The sequence below is a fragment of the Dendrobates tinctorius genome, unplaced genomic scaffold (assembly GCF_039654945.1).
Source record: "Dendrobates tinctorius isolate UK_male_01 unplaced genomic scaffold, ASM3965494v1 ptg000243l, whole genome shotgun sequence".
NCBI classification, from domain to species: domain Eukaryota; kingdom Metazoa; phylum Chordata; class Amphibia; order Anura; family Dendrobatidae; genus Dendrobates; species Dendrobates tinctorius.
The window spans coordinates 5,756,832-5,777,522 of NW_027361910.1; the positions used below are offsets into that span (position 1 = coordinate 5,756,832).

The window sequence follows — 20,691 nt, forward strand, 5'->3', positions numbered from 1 at the left end:
GCCAATCCGCAACATGTGCACATACCCTCACAGAAACTTTAGGGCAGACGCCACTTTGCTAAATAAGCAAGGAAGCAAATTTCAAAAAGATCTGCATTTTGGCAAACACAGATTTACCGTATGTAATATTCTAGTAAAATTCAATTCCAATCAAATAAATTCTCTCATCCCTATAAAACAGTTTTGTTATTTTAGGCTTGTGTTATATCACACATAATTTGAACTCATCAAGTCTTTTGACTATCAATAAAGCATCAACATAAACACATCAATTTTTTTTTTAATGTTACATAAAGAATATATTGCATACAAAATTGTACAGGTCAAAGGAAATACAAGGCAGCAGGTCATTTGAATGTCACTTAGTGCATCAATAATTTAATAATCACTTGAATAATAGCATCATGTAAGTTACATAACTTAGATTTAAGAAAGCTGTTAACGATTCATATTAATAAATCTAGAGGTGGGAAAAAGAGCGCACAATAGAGTGATACCCTATAGAGGGAGAGTAGGAGAGTGCAGGTTATGCTCACCCGGTGGAGTTGTGACAGGCACAACTCCTATGTAGGCAAGGAGAAGAAGAGCTGCTGCCCCGTGGCTGGTGGATAAATCCTCAAGGAGATACTGCATCCAGTGGGAAGAACACGTAGGTGAGATACACTGCTGGAGTATATTAATTCTTCAGAAATGATGATGAGAATAAGGTTTTTCACAATGCATTCCAATGCCTTTATCAAGTGAAAAAAATCAAATGTTTTTTCACTTGATAAAGACGCCACTACAGCGTTGAAATGCGTTACGAATAAAAAACTGAAGAATTGATTTACTCCAACAGCACAGACCACCTATGTGTACACCCTACTGCATCCAAGATTCATATTAAAATAATTATATAATATATTGATCTAATGCAAGGTTGTAGAAAACACACATATATAAAATATTGATGAATCCAGCATATTGTGCCAAACAAAATGTGCAGACAGACATTTCTGCTTTCCTAGACAATAAACTTGGCGCATTGGATAACAAGGTAAAGCAGCTGAAAGAAAACCCAATTTTCACTTCTAGTTCCTTCAAGAGAATACAGTCTATATTGTATTAGAGGAGACAGCAGAGGGACTGTCAAAGTGGTCTTCTGCTTTCACTACTGATGGAAAGCAGGAGCTCTGAAAATCTGGTTATCCATCATTTGTTCTTCTCCATTGGTTGAGTTACTGCAAGTCATAACTAGCAATTTGGGTCACTTAAAACGTAACAAAAATGTTTGCACAATATACCAGAAAAAGTTTACAAAGGGTGAATTTTTGCTTTAATTTAATCCATTTTATTGCACTTTAGGTTTGCTGAATTGTATTGTTTTGTTTACTTGATATGACACGGCGGCAAAATAGAATATATCATGATGTATGAACATTCATTTTCCGATACATACGTACTGTACAAGCTTTTATCACACTTCTGAGCTCATGATTTAAAGATATTATAAAAATAGTTGGTAATGTCAAAGCTACAATCTTCATCACGGAAATGGAAGGTGCAATGCATTTGGTTCCACTACAAGCTAGCCTGAATTTTGATGTAATTTGTCACATAAATATTCAAGGCCTTGGATCAGCAGTATGGGGCTGTCAGAAAAATTACTTATCTTAAATTATTATAGATGGATCCTCAGTCCAAATTGCTAATGTATCTTGGGTTATACAGTAAATTACAATCCAGATACAGTCAGCAGTAGGTTTACCTTTTTTAACCTAACTATAAGAGATAATGGCATCAGGGATTTTTTTTGTTACTTAAGACTAATGGAGTAATAAAAGCATTAATATAAGGGTCTTTGATGGAATAATAATGGTTGTTTTCGCTCACAGTAATGTTCAACAGATTATTACAAAATCTTGACCACTTTAAGCAAAAAGGAACAACCACGCTACAACTCCATATACCAGAGTGAATAATGTAGCTAATGTATAATTCTCATTTATCCCACTGCTAGAATTTATGATTGGGTTTCATGACGTGACAAATTATTTGTTAACTAGAATTGGATAGCATTAGATTACTATAAAATTGCTCTATTAGTCCCACAGAGACCAATTGGATTTTAATGAGATAACTAAAACTTAGGACGAAAATACTCTACTAGGAATTGGAGGTCACAACCAGGACTGTGTCTATATGAAATGTTATTTTCAATATTAGTCATGTAGCTACGTATATCATGTTAGAAGGAATTTAGGTTTGTGCTTGCATCTATATGTTGCCAAAAGTATTATGGACAGAACTTTGATAAAAATATTGGTCTTTGACCTAAGATAAGAATTAATATAACCATATAATATTGAGATTTGGGTATGAAGAAAGCAAATTTGCACTAGAAATTGTACATGTACATCATTTTATTGATTTATGTTTACGTTGGCATGGGAAAAATGTGCAAAGTACAGCCTCTATCAATGGTTCAGGAGCTTAAAGAGGACCTATAACCTTCATGGAAAACTTCGTGAAGCAAAATGTTACCAAGAAACAAAATATTTTTCAAATATACTGTTTATAATTAAGAAAACTAAAAAAATAAATTGTAATTTAGAGATAACAGGTCTTGCTCTTTAAGCAAGAAAGGCTGAAGTTGTGCTCTCTGCTGTCTCTTTATTTTAACAGTATTGTGAGACTTCATGGTTGAAAAATAGCACTGTGTGGGTAGATATTGGGAGTGTCCAGCATGGTAACGCAGGGGAGATGTGTGCTTCAGTCTTACGGCTGTGTCTTACTTGATGTTTAATGGTATTATACAAAGGTAATGTAAAATAGATTTCTATGTACTATGGCCTAGAAGGTGGCTCTAAGAGACAACTAAGGTAAGTCATGTCACAGCCTCCCTTGGCTGTCTGTCCGTATGTATGAAGAGAGAGACTCAGATTTTCTCTGTATAGGCAGCTGATTTAACCTTTTAAAGATTCACCCTTAAGAATCAGCTGTATCCTGCTTTTCTCTTAGCTGGACTGCATAATATACAGGGAAAGCTTATTGAATGGTTAATAAATAACTTTAAGGGAAGTGACAAAAATTTTCACCTAATTTGCATTATGCTCTCTCATTGCCCATTTGTATGCACTGGTGAAACGATTTGTGATTTCCTTTCATGAATTTATCAGAAGCATAGGCAAATTGATTCTGCCGTTTTATTCTATGGATCAGCAAGTTGAGAAAATGGCATAACTTTCAAACTGATGAAAAACTGCTGCACTTTAAAACTGATCCATTCACATTACTTTTTATTGGTTTAATAAATGGATCCACAAGCAGTTTTTTTTAGCTGAGCAAAATGGTTGGTTTGCTAAGCCATTAAAGTGAAAGTGAATAGATAAGTTTTAAAGTATAGTAGTTTTTCATCAGTTTGAAAGTGATTAAGTTTTTTTTTCAGTTTTTTCATTTTCAAATGAATGATTATTAGATTCGTCAACTCGGCCTAAGGGTACCGTTACAACAAATGATGCACCAGCAATCCCGACAACAATATGACCTGGTCAGGATCTCTGGTGCATCGCTACATGATCGCTGTTGAGCTGCCAAATAGGCATACACACCAGCAATCAGCACCAGCGAGGATGCTGGTATCCAAGGTAAATATCGGGTAACTAAGCTCACGCGTCGCTTAGTTACCTGCTGTGTACCTTGGATACCAGCGTGCTCGTGCTGAAAGCTGGTATCCATGGTAAATATCGGGTAACTAAGCGCACTCGGCACTTAGTTACTCGCTGTTTAACTTAGATACCAGCTCCCAGCGCGAGCTTGCTGGTATCCAAGGTACACATCGGGTAACTAAGTGCCACTCGTGCTTAGTTACCCGATATTTACCTTGGATTCCAGCTCCCAGCATCTGCTTACAGTGCTGGGAGCTCGCTGATCGTTGCTCTCCCGCTGCCACAGACAGCGATGCGTGTTGGCTAGCGGGAAACCAATGATCAAAAAATGGCCTAGGACATTCCTGCACAATCAGCGATACCTGGCTGGGGGGCCGGTCACTGATGCGTGCCACACACAGCGAGATCGCTGATGCGTCACAATATCAGCGCTCTCACTAGCAATCTCTCTATGTGTGACAGGCCCTTAAGTGGTGTAGACTCATTAGACAACAAATATCAAAGATTTATCAAACAGCATGAGACTGATTAATTAATCAATCTGTTGCATGTCAAGACTGACTAGTCTAAAGACTCTTTTACACATTGCAGACAACTGCTAGCCGAACAACATTTTGGCCAATTGTTTGGCTGATTTTTCTATAAAGAGGAGTGCTTGTTTGGCTGAACCCTCACTCTTCTCTGAGAAAGCAAACATCAGACATCTCTGCTGGTTGCTTATCTCAAAGACAACAAGGCAGTCAGCAGACTGATATTAGACATGACTGATCAACATCTCAAAAATAATAACTTAGTTGGCACCCCCATACACATTAAAGTGTTGGCTGAACCCATCCATATCAGCGTTTGCAGCCATCATTATTCGAATATGTGTGGCAGGATTTAGTTTGCATTGTCCAAGAATTAGACAGCATTGATAAATATGCCCCATTATCTCTTTAGTCTCTCTCCAGCCCTCTATTTTCTCAGAATTCTCCAATAGAATATTTGACGGGGTTTTCTAAACTGTACAACAGTTTTAAAATATCACTGCTGTTTCACATTCCTTCATATTTACTACAAAAATGGTTATCATACCATTCAATTCTTAAAATCTCTGGTGTGTGATAGTAAATTATAGAGTTTATTACTGCAATAAAATGACCAAATGTGGAAATTTGAAACTATGCAAAAAATTCAATAGAATGTACAGTAAATTGTACATAAACTTTTGAGTACATTTTACAACATATTTTTTTCTCTAAAAGAAAGCAAGCCCACAGTAATTGTCCACCTCTAGCAGTATCTTAGCCATATTGGTTATGAAGGGGAAACTTTGGAGTGCAGCAGGTAAGAGGTCTTGTCTTATTTTTTAGTAAGATTCCATCAATAGACGTGTAACTCAAGGTGCAATCTTATTCACAGCAATTAATTACACAATGAATATATCAATTCATGTAACAATATAGCTCATTGTATTACCTGTCCACCAATTTGTGTTTCATAAATAAGACTGATAAAAGACAATATAATCAGTAACCATCTAAACAATATATTGTGTTCATAACAGTCAATAGAAGAACAGCTCTATGTGTGATGGATTCAGCACGCAAGGTTCTGAACTGTCTTTCGCTATCGCACAATAATCCTGCAGTGATCAGTTTAGTTTTGAAGTCTATTGCACAATACAACATTACATTCTTCCTTGAAGTTTCATAGATACTTAGAGGAAGATGGCCTCTAAGGCATTTTGGTACTTGCTGCCAACAGTGAACAACATTTTATTTGGAGTTGTATCTTTGTAGTTATACGCTTGAAGACAAATTGGTTTCTTCAGGCTAAAAAACAAAACAGTCCCTGTAGTAAAACATGGTGGAAACTTCTTAGCATCATTAAAGAGAAGGCACCTTGAGTTGAATTAAAGAAAGACAAACTTATGTACACAAAGGCCTCCAGTGATTTCTTTGTTGGCGGTGAAACTCTCTCAAAATCAGACAGTAGACAAGTCAATTCTGTTGGCTGAATTGCTGCTTTTCTCCCACGTATTCATCTTGGTTGGAGATGTATTGGCTCGAATTCCATTCATCTAGCAGGCAAAAACAAAAGTCCATGGGATGCTAGTTATTTCTCTCAAAAGTTCTTGTTCTTTGACAAATGTTAATAAATGAACAATATAAAATAAACTATGTTGAAAGAAAAATTTGGCATTGTTTGCAACTGTTATGCATCGGTAAACTCAAAATGCTATCATGAACATGTTTGGTCACTTTTGTAAAGTCCCAAGCGTTCTATTCTGTATGTTCTTTTATCACTGTACAGAGAAATGGATTTTGTTGCATAGTCCACTGAGTTCAATTCACAGAATAGCATCTCATCATTGACTTGAGGAAAGAGGTATGCCTGAACCAGAAAACCGAGACAATATCAAAATTGTATCTAAAAGTGACATGGAATTTCAGAGTTCAAGTCCTAGTGTTGAGGAGGAGATGTAAAACAAAAGAGTAGTTAGTCATCCCCAAGGCTCTAGCCCATCAGGACTTTCAAAGTTGCATCACAGAAAAAATGTAGAACAAGATCCAAGACATAAAGCGGAGGGAGGTTCAACCAACTAAAAGATCACAAAACCAGTATAATAGCTGACAAAACAAAAGAAATATCATAAGGAGGCTCACACGCTTCTTCTGTGTTAAATGAAAGTTACTTCTGCAATTTAAGTCTGTGAGACGCAGAATGGGACTCTTATATGCTAACATTAAGGAAGGAGCAAACTATCCACTGAGTGAGCTGGACAATCAGAGCTATGGAAGAGAACCGGAGCAGTGCTGGAAACAGTAGAAGACAGCGATGAATAAGTATTTTAATAAACATTACACTCACATTACTGATTACTAACAGAGGGGAAATAAAAAAAATGCTGGAGTGGTGATTAATGAGACCTATTATTTGTTGCTTACTACATCAGAGTTGAAAGGCTTCACATTGATGTTCCGAATAGAGCTACTTGTCAAGGACCACACCTTCGTTTTGTGCTTGAATGCTGCTCTCACCTTAAGAAAAAAAGAAATGATATAACACACAAATGTGATAATTGATTGCTAAGTAACAATTTCTTTATATTTAGACTATCGGATGATTCTAATACTAGGTTCTAAGCACATCCATGGAGCCACCTGAAATGTTCCACTAAAATTATGCCCCAAGCATAAAGCAAAAAGCTGTATACCAATGTAGCACATACATCTTTCATGAATATAATTAAGAGACATTATTTTGTGGTAACTGCTAAGCTGTTCACAAAAATATAAAGATTTAAAACAAGAATTTGACCAAAAGCAGGCACAGACTGAATTGTAATACCAGCAAAGCCACCAATACTACAAAGTTATGGGCTCAAATCATAGGAAGCTCAGCATTTTTACTTAACCCCTTAACCCCCAAAGGTGGTTTGCACGTTCATGACCGGGCCAAATTTTACAATTCTGACCACTGTCCCTTTATGAGGTAATAACTCTGAAATGCTTCCATGGATCCCGGTGATTCTGACATTGTTTTCTCATGACATATTGTACTTCATGTTAGTGGTAAAATTTCATTCAAATAACTTGTGTTTATTTGTGAAAAAAATGGAAATTTGTCAAAAAATTTTAAAATTTTGCAACTTTGAATTTTTATGCCCTTAAATCACAGAGATACGGCACACAAAAAACTTAATAAGTAATATTTCTCACATGTTTACTTTACATCAGCACAATTTTGGAACCAAATTTTTTTTCTGTTGGGAAGTTATAAGGGTTAAAAGTTGACCAGCTATTTCTCATTTTTGCAACACCATTTTATTTTTACGGACCGCATCACATTTGAAGCCACTTTGAGGGGTCTATATGATAGAAAATACCCAAAAGTGATACCGTTCTAAAAACTGCACACCTCAAGTTGCTTAAAACCACATTCAAGAAGTTTATTAACCCTTCAGGTGTGTCACAGGAATTTTTTGAATATTTAAAAAAATGAACATTTAACTTTTTTCACAAAAAAAACTTCAGGTTCAATTTTTTTTATTTTACCAAGGGTAACAGGAGAAATTGGACTGCAAAAGTTATTGTGCAGTTTGTCCTGAGTACGCTGATACCTGATATGTGGGGGGAACCACTGTTTCGGCACATGGCAGAACTCAGAAGGGAAGGAGCGCTGTTTGTCTTTTTCAATGCAAAATTGGCTGGAATTCAGATCGGACGCCATGTCACGTTTGGAGAGCCCCTGATGTAAATAAACAGTGGAAACCCCCCACAAGTGACCCCATTTTGGAAACTAGACCCCCCAAGGAACGTATCTAGATATGTGGTGAGAACTTTGAACCCCCAAGAGCTTCACAGAAGTTTATAACGTACAGCCATACAATTAAAAAATCATATTTTTTCCACAAAAATGATATTTTCACCCTTAATTCTTATTTTTCCAAGGGTAACAGGACCCTAAAAGTTATTTTGCAATTTGTCTTGAGTACGCTGATACCCCACATGTGGGGGTAAACCACTATTTGGGCGCATGGCAGAGCTCGGAAGGGAAGCAGCGCCATTTGACATTTTTGGCTGGAATTGAGATCGGACACCATGTCGCGTTTGGAAAGCCCCTGATGTAACAAAACAGTGAAAACCCCAACAAATGACACCATTTGGAAACTAGACCCCCCAAGGAACTTATCTAGATGTGTGGTGAGCACTTTGAACCCCCCGTGCTTCACAGAAGTTTATAACACCCAGGCATGAATATAAAAAAATCGTATTTTTTCCACAAACATGATCGTTTAGTCACCAATTTTTTTATTTTCCCATGGGTACCAGGAGAAATTGGACCACAAAAGTTGTTGTTCAATTTGTCCTGAGTACGCTGATACCCCATATGTGGGAGAAAACTACTGTATGGGGACACGTCAGGGCTCGGAAGGGAAGTAGTGACATTTTGGAATGCAGACTTTGATGGAATGTTCTGCGGGTGTCATGTTGCTTTTGGAGAGCCCCTGATGTACCTAAACAGTGGAAACCCCCACAAGTGACCCCATTTTGGAAACTAGACCCCCTAAGGAACTTATCTAGATGTGTGGTGAGCACTTTGAACCCCCAAGGGCTTCACAGAAGTTTATAACGCCCGGGCATGAAAATAAAAAAATCGTATTTTTTCCACAAACATGATCATTTAGTCCCCAATTTTTTTATTTTCCCAAGGGTAACAGGAGAAATTGGACCCAAAAAGTTGTTGTCCAATTTGTCCTGAGTATGCTGATACCTCATATGTGGGAGAAATCTACTGTATGGGCACACGTCGGGGCTCGGAAGGGAAGTAGTGACGTTTTGGAATGCAGACTTTGATGGAATGGTCTGCGGGTGTCATGTGCATTTGGAGAGCCACTGATGTACCTAAACAGTGGAAACCCGCCACAAATGACACAATTTTGGAAACTAGACCCCCTAAGGAACTTATCTAGATGTGTGGCGAGCACTTTGAACCTCCAAGTGCTTCACAGAAGTTTATAACGCCCGACCGTGAAAATAAAAAAATCATTTTTTTCCACAAAAGCGATATTATTGCCCCCAATTTTTTATTTTTTTAAGGGTAACAGGAGAAATTTGTTTTGTAATTTGTCCTGAGTGGGATGATACCCCATATGTGGGGGTAAAACACTGTTTGGGCGCATGGAAGAGCTTGGAAGGGAAGGAGCACCATTTGACTTTTTCAACACAGAATTGGCTGGAATTGAGATCAGACGCCATGTTGCATTTGGAGAGCACCTGATGTGCCCAAACAGTGGAAACCCCCCAATTATAACTCCAACCCTAACCCCAACACACCCCTAACCCTAATCTCAGCCCTAACTCTAGCCCTAACCCTAGCCCTAACCTTAGCCCTAGCAATAACCCTAGCCCTTACCCTAGCCCCAACCCTAGCCCTAGCACTAACCCTAATGGGTAAATGGAAATAAATGCATTTTCTTTTAATTTTATTACTTTTCCCTAACTAAGGGGGTGATAATGGGGGGTTTGATTTACTATTTATAGTGGGTTTTTGTTTTTGGCAGTTGTCACATGCTAAAAGACGTTTTTTATTCTAAAAATAGTTTTTGCAGTATCACATATTGAAAGCTATAATTTTTCCATATTTTGACCCACCGAGTCATGTGAGGTCTTATTTTTTGTGGTACGATTTGACGTTTTTATTAGTATCATTTTCGGGCATAAGACATCTTTTGATCGCTTTTTATTCCGATTTTTGGGACGCAGAATGAACAAAAACCAGCGTTTCACGAATTTATTTTGGGGGGTGCGTTTACATCGTTCCGCCTGTGGTAAAATTGATAAAGCCCTTTTAATCTTCGGGTCAGTATGGTTACAGCGATACCTCATTTGCATTTTTTTTATGTTTTGGCGCTTTTATGCAATGAAAACAATTTTCTATAAAAAATAATTATTTTTGCATTGCTTTATTCTGCGAGCTATAACTTTTTTAATTTTTTTGCTGATGACGCTGTGTGGTGGCTTGTTTTTTGTGGGACAAGATGACTTTTTCAGCGGTACCATGGATATTTATATGTGTCTTTTTGATCGCGAGTTATTGCACTTTTTGTTTGGCGGTATGATAATAAATCATTATTTTTTGTTTAGTTTTTTATTTTTATTTTTTAAAGGGTTCACTAAAGGGGTTAACTAGTGGGACAGTTTTATAGGGCAGGTCGTTATGGACGCGGCGATACCAAATATGTGTACTTTTATTGTTTTTTTTTATTTCCAAAAAATGAATTTATTAGGGAATATATATATATATATATATATTTTTAATTTATTTAGCGATTTTTTTAAAATTATTTTTACACTTTTTTTTTTAACTTTATTACATTGTCCCAGGGGGGGACATACCTGTCATGTGACAGATTGCTGATCTGTCTCATCACAGATCACTGTGACAGATCAGCGATCTGTCACAGGCACTGCACAGGCTTTCCTCATGCCTGCGCTTTGCAGGCACTGAGGAATCCAGCTCCCTGCATGCCCACGAAGGTCCCCGTCACCATCTTGGATTCAGGGACCTGCAGGGATGGAGCCCCCCGCAGCAGCGCTGCACATTGCGCTGCTGTGGGGGGCTCAGGGAAGCACGGAGGGAGCCCCCTCCCTGCCGATGCTTCTGTTTAACCCCGGTACACCACGATCGTGTTTGATCGCGGTGTGCAAGAGGTTAACGTGTCGGGGACGGTCCGTGACCACCCATGACACATTGTGCCGGGTGTCAGCTGGGATAATCTGTACTATCCCGTCCCTGGGAATTAAGTCCCAGGGCACATGGATGGGATAGTATGTCACATGACAGAAAGGGGTTAAATAACCACATCCCACCATGGTTTCTGGGCTACTGTATTTTTAGGAGTCGAGTTTTAAGCATTAGATTAATGTGTATGAACGCCTTAAACTATTTAATTTCTTAAAGAAAAATGTTCCTTTGTGGAAATTGTTGCCACAATGAAGGTATAAATTCACTTTTGTCCACCAATAATACAAATGGCCTTCCATAAGCAATGTACAAAAGCAATGGAGGCAGAGTTTAGACTGTCACCAACAAAAGAGAACCATGAATGATACCAAAAATCTGTTTATTTCAAGCATTAAAATCCATAGAATTACTACTTTTACTCAACACAATCAACATACCCCAAGGGGACATCTTCTATGGCTGAAAAAATGCAATGATATAATTGTGTATTGCACCTGTAATATATTAGAAAATGGATATACCATATAACAGTGACACAAAAAATCCTATTATATTGAGCCCAATGGCATCAATCATGAATCGTCATAAATTACCATAAGTGCACCCTATAATGTGTTAATAAAAGGGGAAATAGATATACCATATAGGAGTGATACAAGGAATCCTATTATATTATGCCCAATGGCATTAATCATAAACTACCATAAAGGGCCTGTCACACTAAGCGATATCGCTAGCAATATCGCTATAACGTCACTGGTTTTTGTGACGTTATAGCGATATCGCTATGTCTGATACTTACCTCCGACCGCTCCCCCGCTGGTTATCGCTGATCGCGCGAGAACGTCCTGGACTGTTCCTCGTCGCCAGCTTCCTGCTGTGACGATGAGCGACGCGTGGACGCGGGCGGGAGCACATCTGGATTGCCTCATCTGACAGGTAAGTAGCGTCCCCCGAATCCCTGCGATGTCGCTGGTGAGATCTGCCTGTGTGGCAGCTCACTAGCGACCACTTAGCGATGTACCAGCGATCCTGACTGCGTCATATCGCTGGTTGGGATCGCTGGTACATCGCTAGGTGTGACAGTACCTTTAGTACACCCTATAATCTCAGGTTATATTATCCCCTGTTATGCTAAGTACCCACAAGATAGAATAATTGCAAACCGCATAAGCAGACAAAGTTCAAAATGGTTTACTTACTAAATAGTAGAAACCCTATGGGCGCGGGGATAGCACTACAGGCTGCAATCACTATTTCTACTATTTAGTAAGTAAGGTCCCCGTCACACTAAGCGACTTACCAGCGATCCCGACACCGATATCAAGGTGTCAGGATCGCTAGTAAGTCGCTATGTGATCGCTGGTGAGCTGTCACACAGACAGCTTCACCAGCGATCAGCACAGCGATGCCGAGCGTGCGGCATCGCTGGCCATCGCTGTAAAAAATAATAAAAAAAATAAAAAATATAGTTATTTTCACCTTCCGACGTCCTGTTCAGCCATCCCGCCTCTCTCCACGCTCCGGTCCCAGTGATACTTTGCATGAATGACCGCGAGACTTTGTTATCCCTTGAGACCGTGACATCTCGCGGTCATTCATGCAAAGGATCACTGGGGCTGGAGCATGGAGAGAGGCCGGATGGCTGAACAGGACGTCGGAAGGTGAGAATAACTATATTTTTTATTTTTTTTATTATTTTTTACAGCTGATCGCTGGTCTCCCACCTGTCACACACAGCGATGCGTGCTGGCCAGCGGGAGACCAGCGACCAAAGAAATGTCCAGAGGTTTCTTCCAGCGATCAGCGATACCGGCAGGGGGGCCGCTCGCTGATCGCTGTCACACACAGCGATCTCGCTGGTGAGATCGCTGTTACGTCACAAAAGTTGTGACTCAGCAGCGATCTCGCTACCGAGATCGCTTAGTGAGACGGGGCCTTAAACCCTTTTGAACTTTGGCTGCTTATGCGGTTTGCAATTATTGTATCTTGTGGGTACTTAGCATAATGGGATAATATAACCTGAGATTATAGGGTGTACTTATGGTAATTTATGATTAATGCCATTGGGCATAATGTAATAGGATTAATAATTCAAATAAACAGATTTTTGGTATCATTCATGGTTCTCTTCTGTTGGTGACAGTCGAAACTCTGTCTCCATTGTTTTTGCCCAGTTTTGTCAGGCTGTTTGGGCAAAGTAAAGAAATTGCTTTCCAAAAGCATAAAGACAACTTAAGTACTAGCTATGAACAAGCTCATCAAAATAGCAAATCACTAACATGACACAAAATTGAAAGAATAATTTTAACTAATCCTATCAAATACTTAGGAACTTGACAGAAACATCATGGCTAGTGCTGTACTGAGGATATGTATTATAAAAAATATCTGACATCTGCATTAATCCAACACTCGAGTCTTACTATCTCCCCAGAGATCTTGTCTGATCCATTATCTTAGCATTATAACAAATTTAATATTTATGTAAGTGATATCAATTTTCTGGAAAGAGCAGAAAGTAGAATAAGAAAAGCTGTAGAGAATAATATGTGAAAGCAGGAGAAATGTTCACATTTTTTAGCTGACACTTACAGAAGCTAATGATGATGCAAACTTTTTAAGGCAGTTAGGGGCTCGTTTCTAGAATTCTCCACTTATCCATCCAGTCTCAACACAATGACTGAGGTGTGAAAACGCACGGGGCAGTATGAAATGAAGATATAAATCTCACTGCTATTTATGACAGCCGATGTTCTAAGAGTGATGAGGATATCATAAATTAATGTGACACTGAAAATATTAAAGGTTTTGCATGTCTATTCATTTTCTCACTCAGAAGACACAAGGACAACATGTGTTACATTTTATGATCTATGCATCTAGCACTTAGCTTGTTGTACTATATATATGACTTACCTCCGAATTCAGAAGGCAGTGGAATAGGAAGATGAAAAATCCCTAAAATAAGAAAAATGACAAAAATTACAACACTACACTGTCTATATACTGTATATATATATATATAGTAAAAAATAATCATATAGCAAAGGAAGTAATTAGCAAGGGAATTAATTAGATGCTGCTTATGATAAGTTTCTGGTTCCGTACATTTTCCAAACTGTACAAGAAGAATAAGAACTGGAAGGTAATGGGTTACTGTGGGTAATACTATAGTTTTCATCAATCTACATCAGTATAGTCTCCTCCCATTGCTGCTCTCCACCATAATTGCATCTTATGAAAGAAGAAAATGTGTCCTCTTTATAAATTAAAATAAGGACATCAGTTATGATTATACCCATTAATTATCACTCTAAATTGCCAAAAAGAAGTAAGAGAACTAAGGAGGAGAAATGAGTGAATTTGTTTGGATTTTGGACCCGAATCTGATTTTGACATTTTCGGGTCATATTCAAACAATATTCGTGCCGGATGTTTGTCTTATGATCGGTTCCAAACATATTCGGTAATTTCTACTCCCATTAACTGTAATGACGTTCGGCTGTGTTCAGCGAATATTGCAAAAACAGTATTCAATGCCGATCGTATTGGGAGCCGAATCTGAAAAATTTGCTCATCTCTCCTTCTAACCACTCAACTGTATTGGGTCTTCTTTGCCAGCAGGCTGACCAGTTCAGCACCTGATCTCTTTTTCTGCTAAGCATGCTGTAGTGATGCATACAGCATGTGATGTCTTGATGAGACATGTAAGGCCTTATCTGAAATAGATGTCTGACTGACAGCATATGTTGTTCTTAAATCTCAATATACAGTAATGTTCAGCTTTTCAAGCTTTTTTAAGGAGTGTGTTTTTCTGCCCCACTATTAGCCCTTTGTGGCTACTTAATAGATGCAATTATACTCACTAGTATAGTTAGACTTGGCCATCACACTAAATTTTTTCATTTTAGAAATTGTTATTTAACATATAACATGACATGATATCACATAAAATTCGAGCATTCATCCAAGACTTTTTTCAGGGGAAGGTTTTGGGCATTTTTTTCTGCCTCCATTTTCTGAGCATTGTTTTATCAGCATTTTTTTTGTGTTTTTTAAAAAAATTAATTAACCAATTAACCAATGAAGAAAACACTATTTTTTGTAATGGAAATAATTTTAAAGTATGACAAAAAATGCCTGGGAATCTTCCAGGCATTATTTTTAGCCTTTCTATAGACTTCTGTTATAAAGTATTGAGCATCTTTCCAGCCGAAATAACTAAAGAGTGTACATGTTACTTCCTTTAAATAATTGAAAGCTTGGAGTACTGGAAATAAGCTCGAAAGCATGAGCAGATGAACAGCAGTTCGTTATCATATAGAATGAATAGGTCCGTTATTTTCAGCGTTTTGTCAGGGCTTTTTGCAGTGTTTTCCCGCACAAAAAAATGGTGGAAAAAAATGCAGTGTGAACATACCCTAATAATTAAAAGCCCCTTCTCAAAGTATTGCCATAAATTTAGTTTACTTTTCCATTTTCAGCTTGTCATTCAAAATAATGGGACAATAGAAGGTAAACGCCAGGAAAGTTCTCTTGTTACATGCATAATTTAAGTTGACCCCTTTTTGATGTGATAAGAAATCTCCAAACCTTACTTGCAATGAGTTAAAGATGGCAAACATGTATTGAAACACTATTGAATGTTCATTAACTGCGAGGACTCCAAAAATCCAAGAGCTTCCAAGGATTGGTAAGAGCACTGCAACGGCTTTAGCTGTTAATCTGAAAAAAAAGCAAAAAAGTAAAAAATATAAATAATAAAGCAGCAGCATGCACATAATATATAACCAGGGTGGTTAGATGTAATTAGTATGGAAATGTAATCTACTGGACATGCATTACTAATTCTATACAACCCTTTAGTGGCTATTTTATGTAATTCTCCCAATTTAATTTAATTAGTTTATTATTAGTATTATCTACTAATAAAGATAAGATGAATTTGAATATATTTTAGTTGGCCAAATTGCCTTTTGGTATATTATATTAGCCCTGCATCAGGCATGGAAGCCAATGGCTACCACCTAAAAACGCTTGTATATTTGTAGGCGGTTGCATGTAAGTGAATCTGTTGGGTTGCTCTAGATGGAGCAGGCATAAAAGTGAAATGCGCAAATCTGCAACTTTTCTACCCTAATTCTCTGGCTAAAGGGGTTTGATGAATTGCCCCCACAGTTTTGGAAAGAGCACCAGGAAAAGTGTCAGCTTGACTAATAGGTGTCTTCTTATTTTGTGAGCAGAATATCTGTTTTTAAGCTAAACTGGGCAGCAAGAAGCCAGAGGAAAACTGACCAGTAGACCCTTTTCTCAATGGCTTATTCTTTGTAAAACTATGTTGTTACAGAACCCTACAGCACACCGAATAGGAGATGTATGCCCTTAAGGTACTGTCACACTTAGCGATGCACCAGCGATCCCAACCAGCGATATGACGTGGTCAGGATCGCTGGTACATCGCTAAGTGGTCGCAAGTGAGCTGCCACACAGGCAGATCTCACCAGCGACATTGCAGGGGTCGGGGGTCGTTACTTACCTGTCAGACGAGGTGATCCTGACGTCCTCCCGCCCGCATCCACGCGTCGCTCGTCTCCACAGCAGGAAGCCCAGCAGGAAGCTGATGACGAGAAACGGTCCAGGACGTTCTCACGCGATCAGCGATAACCAGCGGGGGAGCGGTGGGAGGTAAGTATCAGACATAGCGATATCGCTAGCAATATCGCTATAACGTCATAAAAGCCAGTGACGTTATAGCGATATTGCTAGCGATATCGCTTAGTGTGACAGGCCCTTTAATGCAGCAACCAACAGGCTGGGACCCCATGGGCAGAGGTAAACAAGATATCCCACTTCTGATCTCCCCCCACCTTTGTAAATCCCACGGCTATTGTAATGTATGTCTGGCATCTTAATTGGAGCCTGTTATCTACTGGCAGGACACACATTGATTGTCCTGCCCTCTGTATCTATATATTTTCTGAGACCCATGAGTAAAATGTTGTCATACTGGAAATACATGGAGTAGCAGTGATCTTTTATATGTTCCCATGTTACAAAGCCTTTAGAGACAGCACCCTTCATTCAGAAGCGAGGAAAAGCAGAGTGGACCTCTTGAAACACGGGGTGGTAATGTAAGCGGTATTACAGCCCAGAAGACCCCGTTACATATGTCGTCTTTAATACGCTTCAGCATTTCAGAGTACAGTTTATGTTTTTAATGTTTTTTTTTGGTATATGCCCGTAGTTAGAACAGTATGAATCTGTTGACATATTAATTTAATTAATATTGATTAGAATGTTTTTTCTCTTTAAAAAAAGCATATTAAATATTAATTGAGTTAATTTGTTTATACTTAAAAATGTTTGGAACACATAAGAAAGGGTCCCATGATGGCACTGAACAAAATTTTATTGAACTTATAAGAGTGTTTGTCACCATTATTTATTATATCAAACACAACACTGGTGGCAGACAGCGGGATATGATACCCCATCTATAGGAGTAAAGGACTGAATGGAAAACAACTACCAGAAGTGTTAAGCGTCGGGTTCCTGCAGCTGCACAGCAGGAATCCAGAGCCATGCAGCAAGCGGTCTCCCATTCCCCTCCGACCTCTCAGGGACCTGTACAGCAATCTCGGAGATCCAGATGCCCTGCTCAGACCAGTTCTCTGGGTCTGGTTGTTGCTGCCACCTCTGGACCAGCAATAGTAGCGCAGCCTGCTCTGCAGCAAGCCACTCCAGAGGCTAAGTCCTCTCGCTGCGCTACTGGGCATGCTCACGAGACGATCTCCCAGTGGAGATCGGGAGTCACATGCTCAGGTCCTTCTCCTGATCTAATTGGTCCATCTCACAGATCTGGAAGGTCCCGGAAGCGCACGGCTATAAAAGGCCCGCATGGCCGCTCGGCCATGCACTAGAATAGACACTAGATGCTAACTGTGTGTATGATGATGGATGTATGGACTTGCAAATGACTCATTATGATTCCCCTCCCATTGATATTACTTATGTGGACAGGAAACTAGTATTAGAGTCAGCGGCACGTTACAGGCCACGGTCTCCATCTTCACAATGCTAGCGTCCGACGGTGCGCCTGTCCGGGCATCGTCGTATTGCGGCTAGTTTAGTCACCGCACTGCAGTCAGCAGCAGTTGGGGCGTTCGCGGTAGCGACACCGCACGCACGGTAGGTCAAGTCGGACTTTGACCCAGAGTCTAGGGCCTAGTCCTGTGACCGATTACCGTGTGTGCACACCGCCTGTGAGGTCAACAGGCTCGGTATTCACGTTTATGTTCCAACTGTCTCTGTGGAGATAACAGAGTACGCTCTGTGCACACCGGGTGACATTCAACCCGTGTGCGATATACCGCCATATTGTGCTGCTGCCATTATCTAGCAGTGGTGTAACACCTACTGCACGGTGAACCCCGAGCGGCGAACGCACTTATTATTATTTATTTATTAGTGCGTTCCGCCGTCCCTAACAAGAAGTTAAAGAGGAATACATTAAAAGACCTTGTGGAAGCTCGAGGATTAATCGTCAGCAACAAAACAAAAGTGGATTTGATAGCAGCCATCATGGAACACGACAGTGCAGCGCCCCCCAATGTGAAGAGACTGAATTCCAGAGGGAGGTAAAGAGCAGACTGGCGTTCTGTGGCCCAAACCCTGCAGTAGATATCGTACGAGAGGTGATGGCTGATGTGCGTACTGATCTGAAGGAAAAGATGGCAGAGCGGACCAGGATAGAGCTAGCCAAGATGGAGATGGCAGAGCGGAACAGGATAGAGCTAGCCAAGATGGAGATGGCAGAGCGGACCAAAGTAGAGCTAGCCAAGATGGAGATGGCAGTGTGGAGAGAGAAGAGTCAGCGAGCAGGGGCAGCTTTTGCCTCCGCCCAGGTTCCGTCAGCAGTAAGCCACAAAAAAATCCAGTATAATGCCTTCCGACAGTTGGGGGAGGAAGAGGAAGACATTGATGGCTTTCTGCAGGACTTTGAGCAGCAGTGTGCCTTTCATCAAGTGAAGCCGGAGGATTGGGTTCAGGTTCTGGCCAGCAAGCTGACAGGCCGTGCAGCGGACGCCTATCGCACGGTACCTGATGAGAACTGTATGGACTATGAGAGGGTCAAAGAAGTGATCTTGGCCCTGTATGCGCTGATACCAGAGGCATACCGCCAAAAGTTCCGCAGACTTATAAAACAGGTAACAGATACCCACACTGAATGGGCCTGTAAACTACGGCAGTCACTGCTACAGTCGGTACAAGGGAGCCAAGCAACCACTAAGGAGGACGTCCTCCAGCTCTTCTTGTTAGAGCGATTCTTTACTGGACTAAACCCCGAGACACAAGAATGGCTTTGGGACAGACGGCCAACGACTCTTGAGGAGGCCACTCGTCTGGCCGATGAACATCATGATGCCAGGAGGTCTCAGTTGTCAGGATCAAAGACTGTCACTAGGGGCCCTCCCATAGGTCTGGAGGCCCCTAAACCACAGAAGATTGTCGGGGGACCAGCTAAAATCCCGGCTTACCAGAGTCTCCCTGGGGTGCGATGCCACACCTGTCATCAGCTGGGCCACCTGCAAAGACAATGTCCCTACCGCACTCAGCGTACCCAGTGGCCAAAGGCGGGAATGGCTACTGTCAACCGGGCCGCTGTACACTACTACCAGGGCGAAGCTGACCCGGCATCGGGGGCTATGACTAATCCGGGGATGAAAGAGATGGAGGAAGTGCTGCATAAAGTAGACCCCACGCAGGCAGCCCGGGCAGATAATCGACAACAGCATCGACAGGCGGTTTGGGTTAATGGGAAATGTATGCAGGGACTAAGAAATTCCGGAGCAACTTTGACCCTTGTGAAGCCTCATCTCGTCCGGGACCAAGAGAAGACAGACTGGACAGTGGCCGTCCATGTAGCAGGGGGAGCCATACATCAACTGCCCACTGCCAGGATTCACCTGAACTGGGGAGTCGGGGTTGGCCTTGTTGAGGTCGGCCTGATGGAGGATTTGCCTGCAGACGTCTTGCTGGGAAAAGACTTGGGGCCCATGTTGTCTGCATTCTTGGTCGCCCCTCTGGATGAGACCTATCCTGTGACCACCCAGAGACAAGCTCGAGCTGTGGAGGCAGAATCACACTCAGAGGAGGCCCAGGTAAGACACCCCAGCACTACACGTATCCCCATAGCCAGACACATTTGTTGGGCCACCCCAGCTGAGTTTAAAAGGGAGGTACTTGAGGATCCCTCATTACAGGGGTATCGTGGGAAGGCACAGGAGGGGAGAGGAGTACTGGAAGGGGATACAGTTTGTATGGCATCAGGGACTCCTCTACCGGTTTACAGAGCAGCGCCACACAGGGACGAGCCCCACTATAAAACGACAGCTGGTAGTTCCCAAGAAGTATAGGCAGGACCTACTGCGAGTCTCTCAAGACATACCCTTGGCCGGGCACCTCAGCGTCAGTCACACCAGGCATCGTCTGACACAAAACTTCTTTTGACCGGGGGTAGCCTATGATGTTCGTCAGTACTGCCAGACCTGTGACAGTTGCCAGTGCATTGGCTAGAGGGGAGATCACTGCAAGGCCAAACTACACCCCCTCCCCATTGTGGAGGAGCCATTTAGCCGAGTAGCAGTCGATCTGATAGGGCCAAACCCAGTCCGTAAGGGAAAAAGTATATATTGACAATGGTAGATTATGCCACATGGTATCCAGAGGTGGTTGCATTACCTAACATACTTGCAGAGACAGTGGTGGCTGCCCTGCTCCAGGTTTTCTCACGGGTTGGATTTCT

The 20,691-nt window shown here is 40.8% G+C and overlaps 1 protein-coding gene across 2 annotated transcripts in view; it reads right to left on the bottom strand.

Annotated features, from left to right (window-relative positions):
• Positions 1 to 262: 262 nt before the first annotated feature.
• ADGRD1 (adhesion G protein-coupled receptor D1) overlaps positions 263 to 20,691 on the bottom strand; it is a 1,079,490-nt gene continuing 1,059,061 nt past the window's right edge. For both annotated transcript variants that reach the window (XM_073557041.1, XM_073557040.1), the window contains 4 exons: positions 15,485 to 15,611; positions 13,803 to 13,844; positions 6,581 to 6,673; positions 263 to 5,712 (listed from right to left, as the gene is read on the bottom strand). In XM_073557041.1, the coding sequence (XP_073413142.1) occupies positions 5,617 to 5,712; positions 6,581 to 6,673; positions 13,803 to 13,844; positions 15,485 to 15,611 (358 nt within the window). In that variant the 3' untranslated portion in view covers positions 263 to 5,616. The remainder of the gene's footprint in view (positions 5,713 to 6,580; positions 6,674 to 13,802; positions 13,845 to 15,484; positions 15,612 to 20,691) is intronic.